A 14,261-nucleotide genomic window follows, 5' to 3' on the forward strand; every position below is an offset into this window, starting at 1 on the left:
GCTTCCCAAGATGACATCTTGATGCCATGAAATGTGTACAATCCCAATATACGCCTCCATGTCAGTGATACCTTCACACAAATGCAAGTCACCCATACCGTTTGGACTGATGCAACTCCATACAATGACAGATGTTTGCTCTTGCACCTGTCGCTGATGGAAGTCTGGATGGTCCCTTTCGTCTTTGGGACTGAAAACTTGATGTCCATTTTTTCCAAAAACAAGCTGAAACATGGACTCATCTGACCACAGCACACATTTCAACTGTCTTTTGGCCCATCTGAGATGAGCTCGGGCCCAGAGAACTCGCGGTATCTCTGCATTGAACAGATGTGTAGCTTTCTCCTTGCGAAACAGAGATTTGAGTGGCATTTCTTGATGCAGCGTCAGACTGTGTTAAGTGACAACGGTTTTCCAAAGTACTCCAGAGCCCATGTGGGTATATTTAACTGAGCAGCAAGACTGTTTCTCATGCAGTGCTGTCTGAGGGCTCAAAGGTCACACATTCAATGGAGGTCTCCTGCCTTGCTCTACATGTACTGAGATTTCTCTGGTTTAGCTGAATCTTTTCACAATATTATATATCTTAGATGATGAAAGACATAAATTCTTTGCTATCTTGCATTGAGAAATGTGATTTTTAAATTGGTTGACAATTCTCTCATGACATTTGGCATAAAGTGGTGAGCCGTGACCCATCTTTGCTTGCAATGACTGAGAAGCTCTTTTATACCCAAACACGATACCCTCACCTATTATCACCAATTCACCAGCTAATTATGGACTGTTTAAAAAACAAAACAGTTTAACTTCGATATTATATAATCTTTTCACTTTTATTTTGCCCCTGTCCCAACTTTTTGGTTTTGGGGGTGTGTTGGAGCCATCAAAATCAAAATTTGTTTATATTTACAAAATACAATAAAGTTGGTCAGTGAAAATATTGGAAATTGAAGAGGATTAACAAATCACAGATTGTGGTTTTAAAGGCATTTTACAAAATGTCCCAACTTTTCTGGAAATTGGGTTGCATTTCCAATCATGTTTATAAGCAGTTATAGCACTAACAATACATTTAATTTATTAAATAGTATTTATTAACACTATCGTTCAGAGGTTTGGTGTCAGTAAGATATATCATTTTTAAAAGTCTCTCATGCTCACTAAGGTTGCATTTATTTGATCAAAAATACAGTAAAAATAGTAAAATTGTGATTTATTATTACAATTTAAAGTAGTAGTACAATTTTAAAAAACTATGTTACTTTTATTGTGTTTGGCAGTTTCAGTCCCTGTTTAATTTTCCTCAAAAAAATACTTTTTTTGTGCGTAAAAGAAGAAATTAATTTGTGACGTGAGAATGCATGTGTCTTAAGTGCACCTTAAGTCCTAATTACACATAAATATGCGCAGTGGCTGTCTGCGTGATGATCGATGGATTGAGTGACAGCACTGGAGAATAGGTACGGATATGCTCAGGGGTGCTCGAAAGGGAAGTGAATCAATGCGGTTTCATTTTCCGGGAACACTCTTTTCTTTCGCTCTCTCTCTCAAGGCTTTTGCTGTGTGAGAGTCTTAAGGTGTGAGGGCTGGTTATTACTTTATTGTGATGAAAGGGAAGAGGTGCATGTGAGAGCACCAAAGACGATGACAAAAAATATACTCTCTCACTAAGAAGCTGCAGAAACGGAGACATATTTCTTTAAAAAGAGAATCATGACCTCCTACTGGCATTGTTGGGTTTGGGGGGTCAGTGATGGATACATGAATCCGAGTGGGTGTTGCCATGGTGACGGCTGATGGCTAGAAATCAGTTTCTTCATTATGTTTTCTTTAATATTTCATAAATGCTCAATGTATCCATATACTAAGCAGGGATTTATAGTCTTGTTTGTCCGTCCATGGACCAAATGTCCTCACCCAATGTAATTTTTCCAAGTTTTATTATGGACATTTGTCCCGTGAATAGAAAACTATATCACGCCATTTGGTTGATGCATATAATACACTGACCATTTATGAATTATTTAAGGTCTATTAAGAATATTAAATGACTTACTTGGCTGCTTCAAAAAAACACTTCATAACAGCCTTATTCAGTAAAAATGTCACAATGGTTTCTGTAAAGCGGTAGAATTGCAAAATTAAGTTTAATGACAGTGTCGATGTTGCAAAGTTCATCAATTATGAAACAAATTTGATTCAGCTTTAAAGCAGCTCTACAGAAGATAATCATTATTCAGCTCAATTTAGTTCAGTGTTGATTTAATTCAGTTTAATCACTGTCAGTGTTAGTTCATGAATTATGAAACAACTTCAAAGGCAGAAGCCTACAGAAGACAATCATTATGTTTATTACATGTCTTATTCTTTAATGAATAGAGAGTTCAAAAGAGCAGAATTCATTTGAAATAGAGATATTTTGTAACATTATAAATCTCTTAACTGACACTTTTGATCAATTGAATGCATCCCTGCTGAATAAAAGTATTATTTCTTAAAAAACAAAAAACAGTGGTAAACAGTATAGTATAATTATTCAATTATTATAATTAATTTTTGGATTTTCATTGAAAATAAAGCTTAAAATAGTTATGCTACTGTAAAATAGCCTGTTCAATGCCTGTTTTATACCAATTAACTTTATATTGGAAGTAAAGTTCTTCTATTTTACCGTGGCTGAAATCTGACGTCAAGCTCACATTTGATTGGTCCACGGTTAGTGAACATTCTGAATGTGCAGCCTCAACAACTGTATAGACCTCCTCAAACTGTTAATTCCAGTATAGACACATCTAGTGTCAGGTTATAATCATAACAATCAATGTACCTGATAAAATTGATCTCCTTGTGACCAATAGACAAGCAAATAACTGTAGAAAATTCCCTGTGTATGTATACACTTCATGTAGGACTTTCTGTACTGTATGACACCTGTACTAACACAATCAAATGGCAGATTTGCTATTTTTCCATGAACTTTCATAGCAGTCCCGGCCCCCAGCGGGAACCTCGGGAGCTCCTTGAAATGTCTCCATCAGAGCCTGAATGTTAAATTGAGCCTGGGGCTCTCCTCTGTTCAACCTTCCTACATTAGATCAGCATCTGAAAGAGAGAGAGAGAGAGACATTTCACAGTGACCCAGCTGTTTGAAAGATTATCTCATATTTTGCTCAGTAAATGTTTTCTCAAACGCTCTGTGTGGGTGAGTGTGTACATGAGAGGCCTAAACTGTTTAAATGACAGTAATATCTTACCTCTCCTCTTTGCAGGACTGCGCCGTCTATGAAACCGAAAATAAGATCCTCCATGTGGTAAGAATTTCTCTTCTTTTTTTTATGCTGCAATATGAGGCTGATAATGAGCTCTAATGTTTCTCCTGTGAGCTCTGCCCCCATTTCTTCATTTACAGAAAGAATCGTGAGGATGCTCTTACACATATACTCTCTCTGCCTGCTATTTCTGTGGTAGACAAAATGCCTGACTGATTTTATAACCACACTGTGCTGTGAATAGACATTTTAAATGTAGTGCGTTCAAAAAAATGATTAATTTGAGTCATCATTCGGTAGAGATCCCTGCATTTTTGGCCCCAAAAGATTTTTTTTGTAGTAACAGTAGTAGTAAAAACAGATCTAGTATTGCAGTAAATAACACTATTGCTCACGGTTGTATATTATATTATATTATATTATATTATATTATATTATATTATATTATATTATATTATATTATATTATATTATATTATATTATATTATTCATATTTATTTTCACCTTCAGAACCTTTTAGTTTGTTTTCATTCATCACATGTGTTCCTTTGTTTGATTTTCCCGCCACTCATCAGTTGTCATGGAGACTCATCAGATCAACACACCTGTTTGTCATCTCCTCATTATCACTGTGTATTTAAGTTCCTCACATTCACTCTGTGTGTGATGGTTGTTGTTTTTGTGTGCTTGTGTTACACACTCTTTCTCTTTCTCTTTCTCTTTCTCTTTCTCTTTCTCTTTCTCTTTCTCTTTCTCTTTCTCTTTCTCTTTCTCTTTCTCTTTCTCTTTCGTTGTGGATTACCTCAGCTTCTTATAGAAACCTTTTTGAACTCTCCTTCGTCTTCAACTGGTGACATACGGACCCTTTTCCAAACTAAATTATCAATAAAATGTAAACTCTTGGCTGATTTTTAGTGATGCGAATAGACATTTTAAATGTTCAAAAAAGCTAATTTATTTGACTCATCATTCAGTAGTGTTGTCCCTGCATGTATTTTTGGTCCCAAGTAATCCCAGCCTATTAATTTAACATTGAAATAAATTTTAGGGATGGCTTTTATGATTTGTAAAAGATGTGATTCTTTATGTCAGTGTTTGTTATTGTAAAATTTGTCAGGTAACATGACCAGTGGATATCATTTAGTGAACATGCTACTTCAGGCCCTGAGGTGAAGCTCTCTTTGCAGTCACAGGAGACCCACATCAAGGCTCTTTGTGAGATTCCCGTCTCATGCGCACTAGCACACAGCCGTGTGTGTGGCAGGTCCTGTTGTCGCCACAGACTGCTGGGCTGGGCACAGCTGTCATTCTCACTGAGTCCCACAGCTATAAATACCTTCACATTGCGCCTGCTAGCAGCAGATTTCATTTTCCAGCACCGCCCCACCTCAGTTACTGACTGTAGGAGGAGAAACAAACACACCAATGACACCAGATGAAAGCAGAAGTAAAGCGAGAGATGAAACCATAAAACAAAGTGAATTGAAGTGCTACAGGACCCTAAAAAGCAAATATAAATCTGCAATATACCTACAGAAATGCTAAGCAGAGAAATCCAGGTGCACTTTTTGCAAATCCAGTAGCAATTAGTATACCTTCAAGACAGTGTGCCTTTCAACATGGGATTAGGTAGATATAGGTACTTTAGGTATGATAGGTAGATAGAATTAGTAGCTACTGTAGGTTGAACGACTTCAGATTTTTTAAGTCGACATTTACATGTATGTGATTAAAGTCGAGTCGACGTTGACTAAAATCGCTGATGAAGTCATTGATGAACACCCACAAGGCTATTGCTATACATAACAGCTTATTTTATCAGTTCTTTTGTCTTTGGGTCGTTATATTTCTCACAGATTTCTGCTCATTCTAAATCGGATACAGATAAAGTAGATAAAGATTACATTTATACTGTATGAATGCATTACTGAGAGAGCGATTATGTGTGAATTAATTCTACCTGGCTGTCTCTCTACTAATAAAATCCAAAGCTGTGGATTTTAGTTTCTACGAAATATATATATATGCTACCATGCTTTTCAGTTTCTAAGCTATTTTATTGATAAATCACTGTCGACAATACATTTCTGCGCTACTAAATGTTTCTGTGTGCGCGCGATCTGCAAGCGATGTGCGAGCTACTCTCTGTATGTATGTGCGTTACAATACAGCAGCGCATTAGTTTAGAAAGGCGATTAACTTGCGTGTACAATAACCTGTTTAAAACAATCAATTTTGAGCATCCATATCTATATAGTATAATCAAACATATCTTGAGGAGCTATGCATTTATTTGTCATTTTAACTGTTGCAAACGTAGCGTAAAATGTGTACTTCAAAGATTTCTTATCCTGTTGCGCCCTCTATTGGCCATGATCAGCAACTAGTCAACGTCAAGCTTAAAGGGTCATGGCAGAGCATTAAAGTTTACTAGTCTGTGCAATATAGATGCAATTATAAACCTAAATTACATCATATTAGTTGTATCTAATAAATGATCGCCCAGTGCAGAAAAGAATTGATATGCTCTCTCTTTTTCTCTTTCTGAAGTGTAAGACATTATCTGGAGTATGCGACCACATCATCTCACTGTCGTCAGACCCCCTGGTCTCCCAGTCGGCACATCTGGAGGTGGTTCAACTGGCTAATATTAAACCTACAGAGGGTCTGGTAAGATCACACATTAATACTTTGCTGCTGGCCGCTGTTCTAATTACTGCTGTTTTTACTAAGTTTTTAATTCAGTTATTTAGATTACATTTGATTAGAAATTTTATGTATTTGTTCATAACTTCATGTTAATGCTGTCACATTTAAATACATATTAAATGCTATTAATTATTTTATTTAAAATATTCTTAATAACTAATATATCATATACTGTACTGTTTAAAAGTTTGGGGTCTTTAAGATTAAAAAAAAAGAAGAAGAAATTAATACTTTTAATTTTAAAGGTATAGTGGAGGATTTTTTACTTCTGGGTGGATCACCTATACTATTGGTCCTCCTAATTGTCAATCATTCTGGTGAATCAATCAAACTTATTAAAAAAGTGGAGAGGGCGGGTCTTATCTAAAATCCGGAAAGATCCTCCACTATACCTTTAACTGCAAGGATGCATTAAATTTATCAAAATTGACAGTAACGATATTGATAATGTTACAAAAGATTTCTGTTTATATTGCCACTTTGAAAGCTTTAATGTAGTTTTTGTTAGCTGTATAGCTTACAGTCAGCAGTGCAGCTTTGGGTAGATTGACTGTAGCTGAACTAATTGTGATTATAAGTAACTTGTGTAGCTTGGCAAACAGTTTCAAAGTAATTTCCCCAACACTAATCCTTGTCCTAATGAGCGAATATGTGTGTATGCATGCTTATGTTGATATGTGATCAAAAATCTCTCCTTTTTTAAAAAGTAATTTCACATGAATAAACTAGAAGGGATTTGAAATGTTCAGTGTGAGTCAGGAAAAGGAAGAAATGGAGATTATTCATTCTAGTCTATTGTCTTTTTCCTTTGTCTCTTAAATCTTAAGGGAATGTACATCAAATCCACATATGATGGACTTCATGTTATCACAGGAACCACAGAGGGGGTAAGAGGCAGTCAATGTTAATGTGTGTGTTCTAATTCATGTGTCTTTATAATGTCCATTATGCTGCAGATAAAACTAATAAATCTCAGCGATTGATTGTACAGCTATTATTGCATATGATCAAACCAAATAGCGAGTGAGAGAGAGAGAGAGAGCTATACAGACAGGAGTGCTCTCAATAAAGATCCACCAATCATATGATTGAAAGCACTTAGATTTTGTTGTAGCTCTAATAGTGGGTGGAAATCTGTATTTCTGTATGCCCTGTATATCTGTATGCCCTGTATACTGCAATAGACTACCCATAGAAAAGAAAAAGGCACAATATATATTTCATTTGTCGTATTTCAGTTGCATCTCTTAGACCGCACTGAGATTAAATCGATTACAGATGAAGATTTCTCAGACAAATGGAGGTTTCTCTGATTATTTATCTCAAGAGATGTGTGCTCAGATACTGTATGTCAAATGAGAAACCTCCATTTGTCTGAGAAATCTTCACTTGTTATCAATTTAATCTCATACCAAAGTGTGCAGATTCAGAAGTCAAACTGTAGATTTCAACATGATCTCATATCCCATCAAATTCTTATCAGATCACATTATTAGAGCTATTCTATCCACATTCATTTTGTATCTCTGTTCTATGCTCATTGTTTTTTCTATTTACAGTACACTATAACCATGATATCATATGCATAATCAAGTTACAATATAATTAAAATACCAGACTGCTTTTATAAGCAATTACTGTAGCTCAAACAGTGTCAAGCTGATGCTGGCAACATCAAGATCATGGGTTCAGTTCCAAGGGAATGCATAAACTGATATAATGTACACTACCGGTCAAATATTTGTAATAATTAAGATTTTTTTTAATGTTCTTGAGTCACCAAATCAGGATATTAGAATGATTTCCGAACGATCATGTGACACTGAAGACTGGCATAATGACGCCGAAAATTCAGCTTTGCGTCACAGGAATAAATTACATTTAAAATATATGAAAAAGTTATTTTTAAATTGTAATAATATCTCACAATATTACTGTCTTTAAAGTATTTTGCATCTAATAAATGCAGCCCTGGTGAGCATAAGAGACTTCTTTCAAAAATATAAAAAAATATCAAAGGGATAGTTTGAACAGCAAAATTAGCACACACAAAAAATTACTCACCCTCATGTCATTCCAAACCAATAAGACTTTCGTTCATCTTCGAAACACAAATGAAGATATTTTATTAAAATCTGAGAGATTTCTGTCCCTCCATTGACAGTCCACGCAACTACCACTTTGATGCTTCAAAAAGTTCATAAAGAGATCGTAACATTTAAGAGACACGATCACTTTATACACTAAACAGATTGAATTTAGTCTTTTATTTACATATGTTCATCAACGCACACATCAGATATGGTAAACGAAAGCTCAAGCATGTTTGCTTGATGTGAGAGAACCAATGAAAACCCTTCTCGTGTGTTACGGAGCATGTTTGAGCTTCCGCAAGACCCAATGAGTTTCATTCTCGTGTGTTATTCAGCACGTTTGAGCTTCGTATGGCTTATGTTCGCTGATTAATTTTATATGTGAATAAAAGCGTAGATTCAATTTGTTCATAATATTAAGTGATCATGTCTCTTCAGAATATTTGGACTAAACCGATCGATTCATATGGATTACTTTTACTATCTCTTTATGAACCTTTTGAAGTGTCAAAGTGCTAGTTGAGTAGCTGTCAATGGAGGGACAGAAATCTCTCAGATTTAATTTCAAATATCTTTATTTGTGTTTCGAAGATGAACGAATGACATGAGGGTGAGTAATTGAAGACAATTTTTTCATTTTTAGTTTGAACTAATCCTATAATTATTCCATATTTTTGACCCGGAGTGTATACCTTAAATGCAAGGTAATGTTTGGGTAAAAGCATCTAACAAATTCTTAGATGTAATTGCAATACTTTGAATATAGCAGTACGTCTTTTTAATTTGATATTTATTTTTCCCCCCGATTGTTCTGTCTTTTTATATCTCTCCTTTGCATCTCTTTCTTAGTCTCCAGCAGATCGCTGTAAAAAGATTCACGCAGGGGATGAGGTCATCCAGGTGAACCATCAGACAGTGGTGAGTCTCTCTTAGTCATTCAATCCACTTGGCTCATTTATACTTCTATTTTATCATCCATCCACCCATTCATCCATCAGTTTTTCCCCTATGTATGCAAGTCTCACTTTGCATTCAACAGCGGTTGCCCCCTTCCTCTGTGATTGTGGATAGAATTATGGGACTGAAATGAGTTCCATTTGAATTTAAGGGGTTTAACGTGTCCTTGTTAAAGCACCAAGAGGTTTAAAACATATTTCAAGTATTACTTGATGTATTTTCAGCTCAATTCTAGGACTGGGACAACTATATTCCAATTTGACAAAATTCGCAATGCTGATTGAGTGTGTTATGGTGTTTCTGAATGAGAATGGAGGGTGTTTCAAGGGCATAAGAGGCTATAAATTAAGGACTGTGGAGTGTGTTTTTAAGGATGGTCGTATTTGAGTGAATTTTTTTTTTTTTTTTTTGGTGAATATGGAGTGCGTCAATAGATACTCCAGTGATCATACCATGTGGAGTTGCCTTCAAAGAGTTTACGCAGTTATACGCAGCCTTTTCTGCGTATACTGTATGTATGTGTCCACAAGTAATTGCACATGGATTTTAGCTTGTGAAATCAATTCTGTTTGAAATTATTCCCTTAGTGTTTGATGTGTATGAGGTGCTGAATAATCTTTGAATATTTGAATTTTACTCTGAAGTGGTGGCATGTATTATGAAGTTACAAAAGCAGAAATCTAAATGTTCCACTTTGATTACACTGACTTCTGACAACTCTGTTCAGATTTAAGCTCTTTTCCTTCTGTTTTACCTCAAGGCATCAGAATTCAACAGAATTTTTCTTGTTTGTCTTCAGTCGTCTTGTCGCCGTGGTGAGAGATGCTGAGCTCTTTTTGTGATGAAAGATCAGCAACACTAAGGCCTCATTAATCTTCATGTAATTAGATTGTCATCACCTTCATAATTGGATAAAAGTGCCTCTAATGTGCGATAAGCGTTACGAATTCGGCTTGTAGCAAAAAACACAGACAAACAATTACCGTAACAATGAGCAGTTCTTGCTCAGGAACAACCTCAGGAATGGTGCGTTGTGGGAGCTGCTCTATGTAACATCTGTGATTAGTCCCCATACGCTACAGGATCAGGTCCCGTATATCCAGCGATTCCAGCCCATCTCAGTGTGTGTATTTGTGGTTGTGTATTGTGGTTGTGTCTGTGTTTGTGAAGGGCATACTTAGTGTAAACTGTGTGTGTGGGTCAAGTTTTGCCTACATTGTGGGTAATAAATGTTCCCACAAGGATATTAAAGGATAGTAAAACCTCAAACCACATACATTTTGGGTACTAGCCAACAGTAAACCTCTTAATAAACACATTAAAATATGTCTTAAAGGGATAGTTCACCCAAAACAGAAAATTGTGTCATCAATTACTCACCCATATGTCGTTCCAAACCCGTAATAAATTTATATTAAACGTTTCTACATTTTATTTTATTTTATTTTATTTTATTTTATTTTATTTTATTTTATTTTATTTTATTTTATTTTATTTTATTTTATTTTATTCCATTCCCTGGAATAAAAAACTCACACTTTACGCCACTTGAGTCAGTAATAATGTACTGTACAATGATTTTTATCATATTTTAGTGGCTTTGTATCTAACAGCACATCTTAATCAATGTAAAATCACTTTTGGTGCACTGCACAGCCTTTTTACGTTACTGAACTGTGGAATATTATGAATTAATGTAGTTTAATAATTCATCTGTAATATAAACATCTTTAAAAATGTATAGTTTGCATATAGTGTCACATTATTTTAAAATTATATTTAAACAATTACCTCTAGCTATTAGCTTCACTTGCCGGCTCAGTAAGCATATTAAAACAGCGTAACAGAATCATTTAAACCATTATAAATATATATATATATATAGTCAGTGTATAAACTTCTTTTATTTATCTTTTGTTTTTATTTATTAAAATATAGTCAGTATTGTCATTTATTTTAACATTCATTTGAATTATTTTATGAATTTTTTCACATTAGGCATTTGGTTCATCATTCAGGCTTACACATAATATATTATGAAACGAAGGCTCAAATAATGACATTTCCAGGGAATGTCAAGTTCTTCCGTAGACTTCAATGTTGAATAAATTGAAAGATAAGCAAACATCACGCCTTATTAGTGTACACTCATCCAAATATATACTGTGTGTCAGGAAGCATGTGTGTGTGGTACATAGTTATATTCTCTTCATTGTTCACCATAGGCGAATATAGAGAGACGAAAGTTAGCATTTCCTAGCAGTTGCTTGTTAGGTGACGTCTCTGTGTGGCGTTTTTGTCGAGTCTTTGTATGTTGACCCTGTGTTTGTTGCTGTAGGTGGGCTGGCAGTTGAAAAACTTGGTAAGCTCTCTGCGTGGGGACCCTGCCGGTGTGACATTGACCCTGAAAAAGCGTCCCCAGAGCACGCTCACCTCCGCCCCAGCCCTACTAAAGAACATGAGATGGAAGCCCCTGGCCCTGCAGGTAGGATTCAAAATGCCCTGTCCCCAAAGCTTTCATCATTTGGGCTGCACTTTCCCCCTTTATCTGCCACCCGCTCCCTGAGCAGATTAGCTTTAATCGGCTTTTTGTGGAGGATTCAAGTTTGGTTCTATACCTGTGACTCTAGACTATTAAAATAAGCTAAAACAACTAAAAATGTTAATATTTCCTTGTTTTTATAATAGATATACATCTTTCATGTTACTGTAGGTTATATTGGTGTGGACAATGGGGGTCCAATGCTCTACAATAAACTTTTAGTCGTTTTCCCCAGCCACTCCAAAACAGGTCTGCATATGTATATGTGGGTGGGAATATGTTAATGAGCTGATCGTCGTGACTTCACCATGGTTGCGATTTGTGAATGGCCTGTTTGTGCAGTGTTATATACATAAATCATGTTTTTTTCAGCATTATTTTCATAAATCAGCAGTTGAACAGTTTACATTTATTTATGGGTCTTTACTGGATATTTAATTGGACAGTTTTCCATTTAGATTACCTTTGCCATCATCTATCGCTAGGGTTGGGTATCGTTTGAATTTAACGATTCCGATTTCAATTTCGATTCTGCTTATCGATTCCGACTCTTATCGATTCCTATTTTCGATTCCTAAAAGGTAAAAAAACAACAACCATATCATTCACATTTAATCTTATTGCAAAACATTTAATTGTAGCTGAATATCATGAACAAAAATCAGAACACTTACGCAAGGTCTGTGGTTTAAAAATAGCCTACCATAGAAAAACAACTAGCCTAACTTATCTAAATTTCAAGCATTATTAAAGAAAAGTAAACAATCAGTAATTAAAAAAGAACAAATAGAAAAATTAACGATGACAACAAAAGATACAACTGAACAAAGATACGATTGAAATAAACAATGGTTTAAGATTTTCAGGTATTCCGGTACAGAAACTGTAACCAAATGTAAAATGACACTGCACTTTATAAATAAAATATACATTACAAATATACTTACAAAAGTTATTCAGTCAGGAACGAGTGAATTTTCTCTTTGTCTTTTGTTGTTTGATTAGTGTTATTATCGAGAGCGCAGTTGCTGCCACTTTAAGAGTTGCCCAATAGTTACATATGCCTACAGCACTGAAAACACTGCGTCTCGTGCTTGAATGGTTTAAAATCACATTAAAATCACCTTTTCTGTGTGCACGTTTTGGATGTGTGTATCACTGAAAACAGCGTGTGAGTCGTCTCGTGCTTGAATGGGGTAAAATCTGATTTCTTTGAGCACGCTTTGGATGCGTGTGCAGCAATCCATATGCAGCAATCCAATATGGATGCGTAATATTTCTAAATATTAAATAGAAATTTTGACACAGGAATTGATAAGAGGAATCGAAATTAAAATTTGATGACAAGTATCCGATTCCTGACCTCAAATATTCGATTCCCAACCCTGTCTATTGCTCACTTGAAGTTAATCTTTATCATTTAAAGTGCCCCAATTATGCTATTTTAAAGGTTCCTAATTTTCTCCTACAATAGATTTACATGCACCCAAGATCAAAAAACACTTGAATTTTCTTATAATATACATTGCAACATCACCACTTTTCTCATAGCATCTGAAAGCCCCTTCTTTCTCAGAGCCTACTTTACTCTGATTGGTCAGATGGTTCAGTCTGTTGTGATTGGTCTACCACTTATGCGTCGGAAACAAAACACCCATTACTATATCTGAATTTCAGCTCGGTAGGCTTCCTCAGTACTTGTATACAAAGTGATACAAAGAGTAATGATGGCGTTGGTTTTACTGTATTAATTTGAGGCCAAGTCCTCATCCTTTGGAAGTGCATTTGCTTTCGCAGCACAAACAAACTTGACATGTCTACAATATGAACCAAACTCTTCCAAGCCTCAGCTACAACTACAGTGAGGGCGGGTCAAAGCAGATGTTTTTTGTGGGCAGCCAATGAAGACCATAGGCTAGTATCATGCAAATTTGTTACAAACCTACGTAGGTTCATGCAGGAAGAAAACTGGAATTACTGACGACTTGTTTCAGGCAGTTCAGAATCGGCTCTTTCTTTTAAGGGAATTTCTTTCTTTTCTTTTGTGCACTTCTTCCTACTGAAATGTTGTATCACAACCATCAAAAGAGTTTATTTTGTGTTTATAACAGGACTGCTGGGTATCAGAGTTGCTTTTGCGGTTCTTGCGTTGCTTTTTAAGTCATTTGCACTAACATCACTTACCTCAAACTGCTTTATAAAAGGCACCTGAAAGTGTTTGTGTCTGTGCCAGAGAGAGCAGATTAGCTTTAATCGGCTTTTGCTGGAGGATTCAAGTTTAGTTCTAGACTTGTGACTCTAGACTAAACTTTTAGTCATTTTCCCCAACCACTCCCAAACAGATCTGCACTTTGGCGGCTGTCATCTTACATGCTCATTGCACTGTGATTATTTGCACGAGCCTCTTTGTGCATGTCGTGTGTGTGTACATCCAAATGTGCTGTCTGTGTCACAACCCCTGTCCCCAGCCTTTCAGATCACTGGAGACACTAATCACACGTCTATAGTCTCTGAAGTCATTGTGTTCTGTGGAGATGCCACGAATGTTTCCATAGACTCCCACTCATTATGTCAAAGCATCCTGACCCAGAGATCCTAGTGCACTGTTTACTGCAGACAGCACTGCAGAGGGACTGCACCGCCGTCTCACTGCTCAGGGACCTATTAATCTCTATGCCTTGCCCTTGT

General features: G+C 35.9%; 1 protein-coding gene across 18 annotated transcripts in view; it reads left to right on the plus strand.

Annotated features, from left to right (window-relative positions):
• cnksr2a (connector enhancer of kinase suppressor of Ras 2a) overlaps positions 1–14,261 on the plus strand; it is a 94,046-nt gene that overhangs the window by 35,080 nt on the left and 44,705 nt on the right. For 14 of the 18 annotated variants that reach the window (XM_079863772.1, XM_079863773.1, XM_079863774.1 and 11 more), the window contains exons 5-9: positions 3,273–3,314; positions 5,823–5,942; positions 6,809–6,868; positions 8,924–8,992; positions 11,370–11,516. In XM_079863772.1, the coding sequence (XP_079719898.1) occupies positions 3,273–3,314; positions 5,823–5,942; positions 6,809–6,868; positions 8,924–8,992; positions 11,370–11,516 (438 nt within the window). The remainder of the gene's footprint in view (positions 1–3,272; positions 3,315–5,822; positions 5,943–6,808; positions 6,869–8,923; positions 8,993–11,369; positions 11,517–14,261) is intronic. The other 4 variants (XM_079863768.1, XM_079863769.1, XM_079863770.1 and 1 more) reach the window with 1 other exon arrangement.

The sequence above is a fragment of the Squalius cephalus genome (assembly GCF_949319135.1).
Source record: "Squalius cephalus genome assembly, chromosome: 25".
NCBI classification, from domain to species: domain Eukaryota; kingdom Metazoa; phylum Chordata; class Actinopteri; order Cypriniformes; family Leuciscidae; genus Squalius; species Squalius cephalus.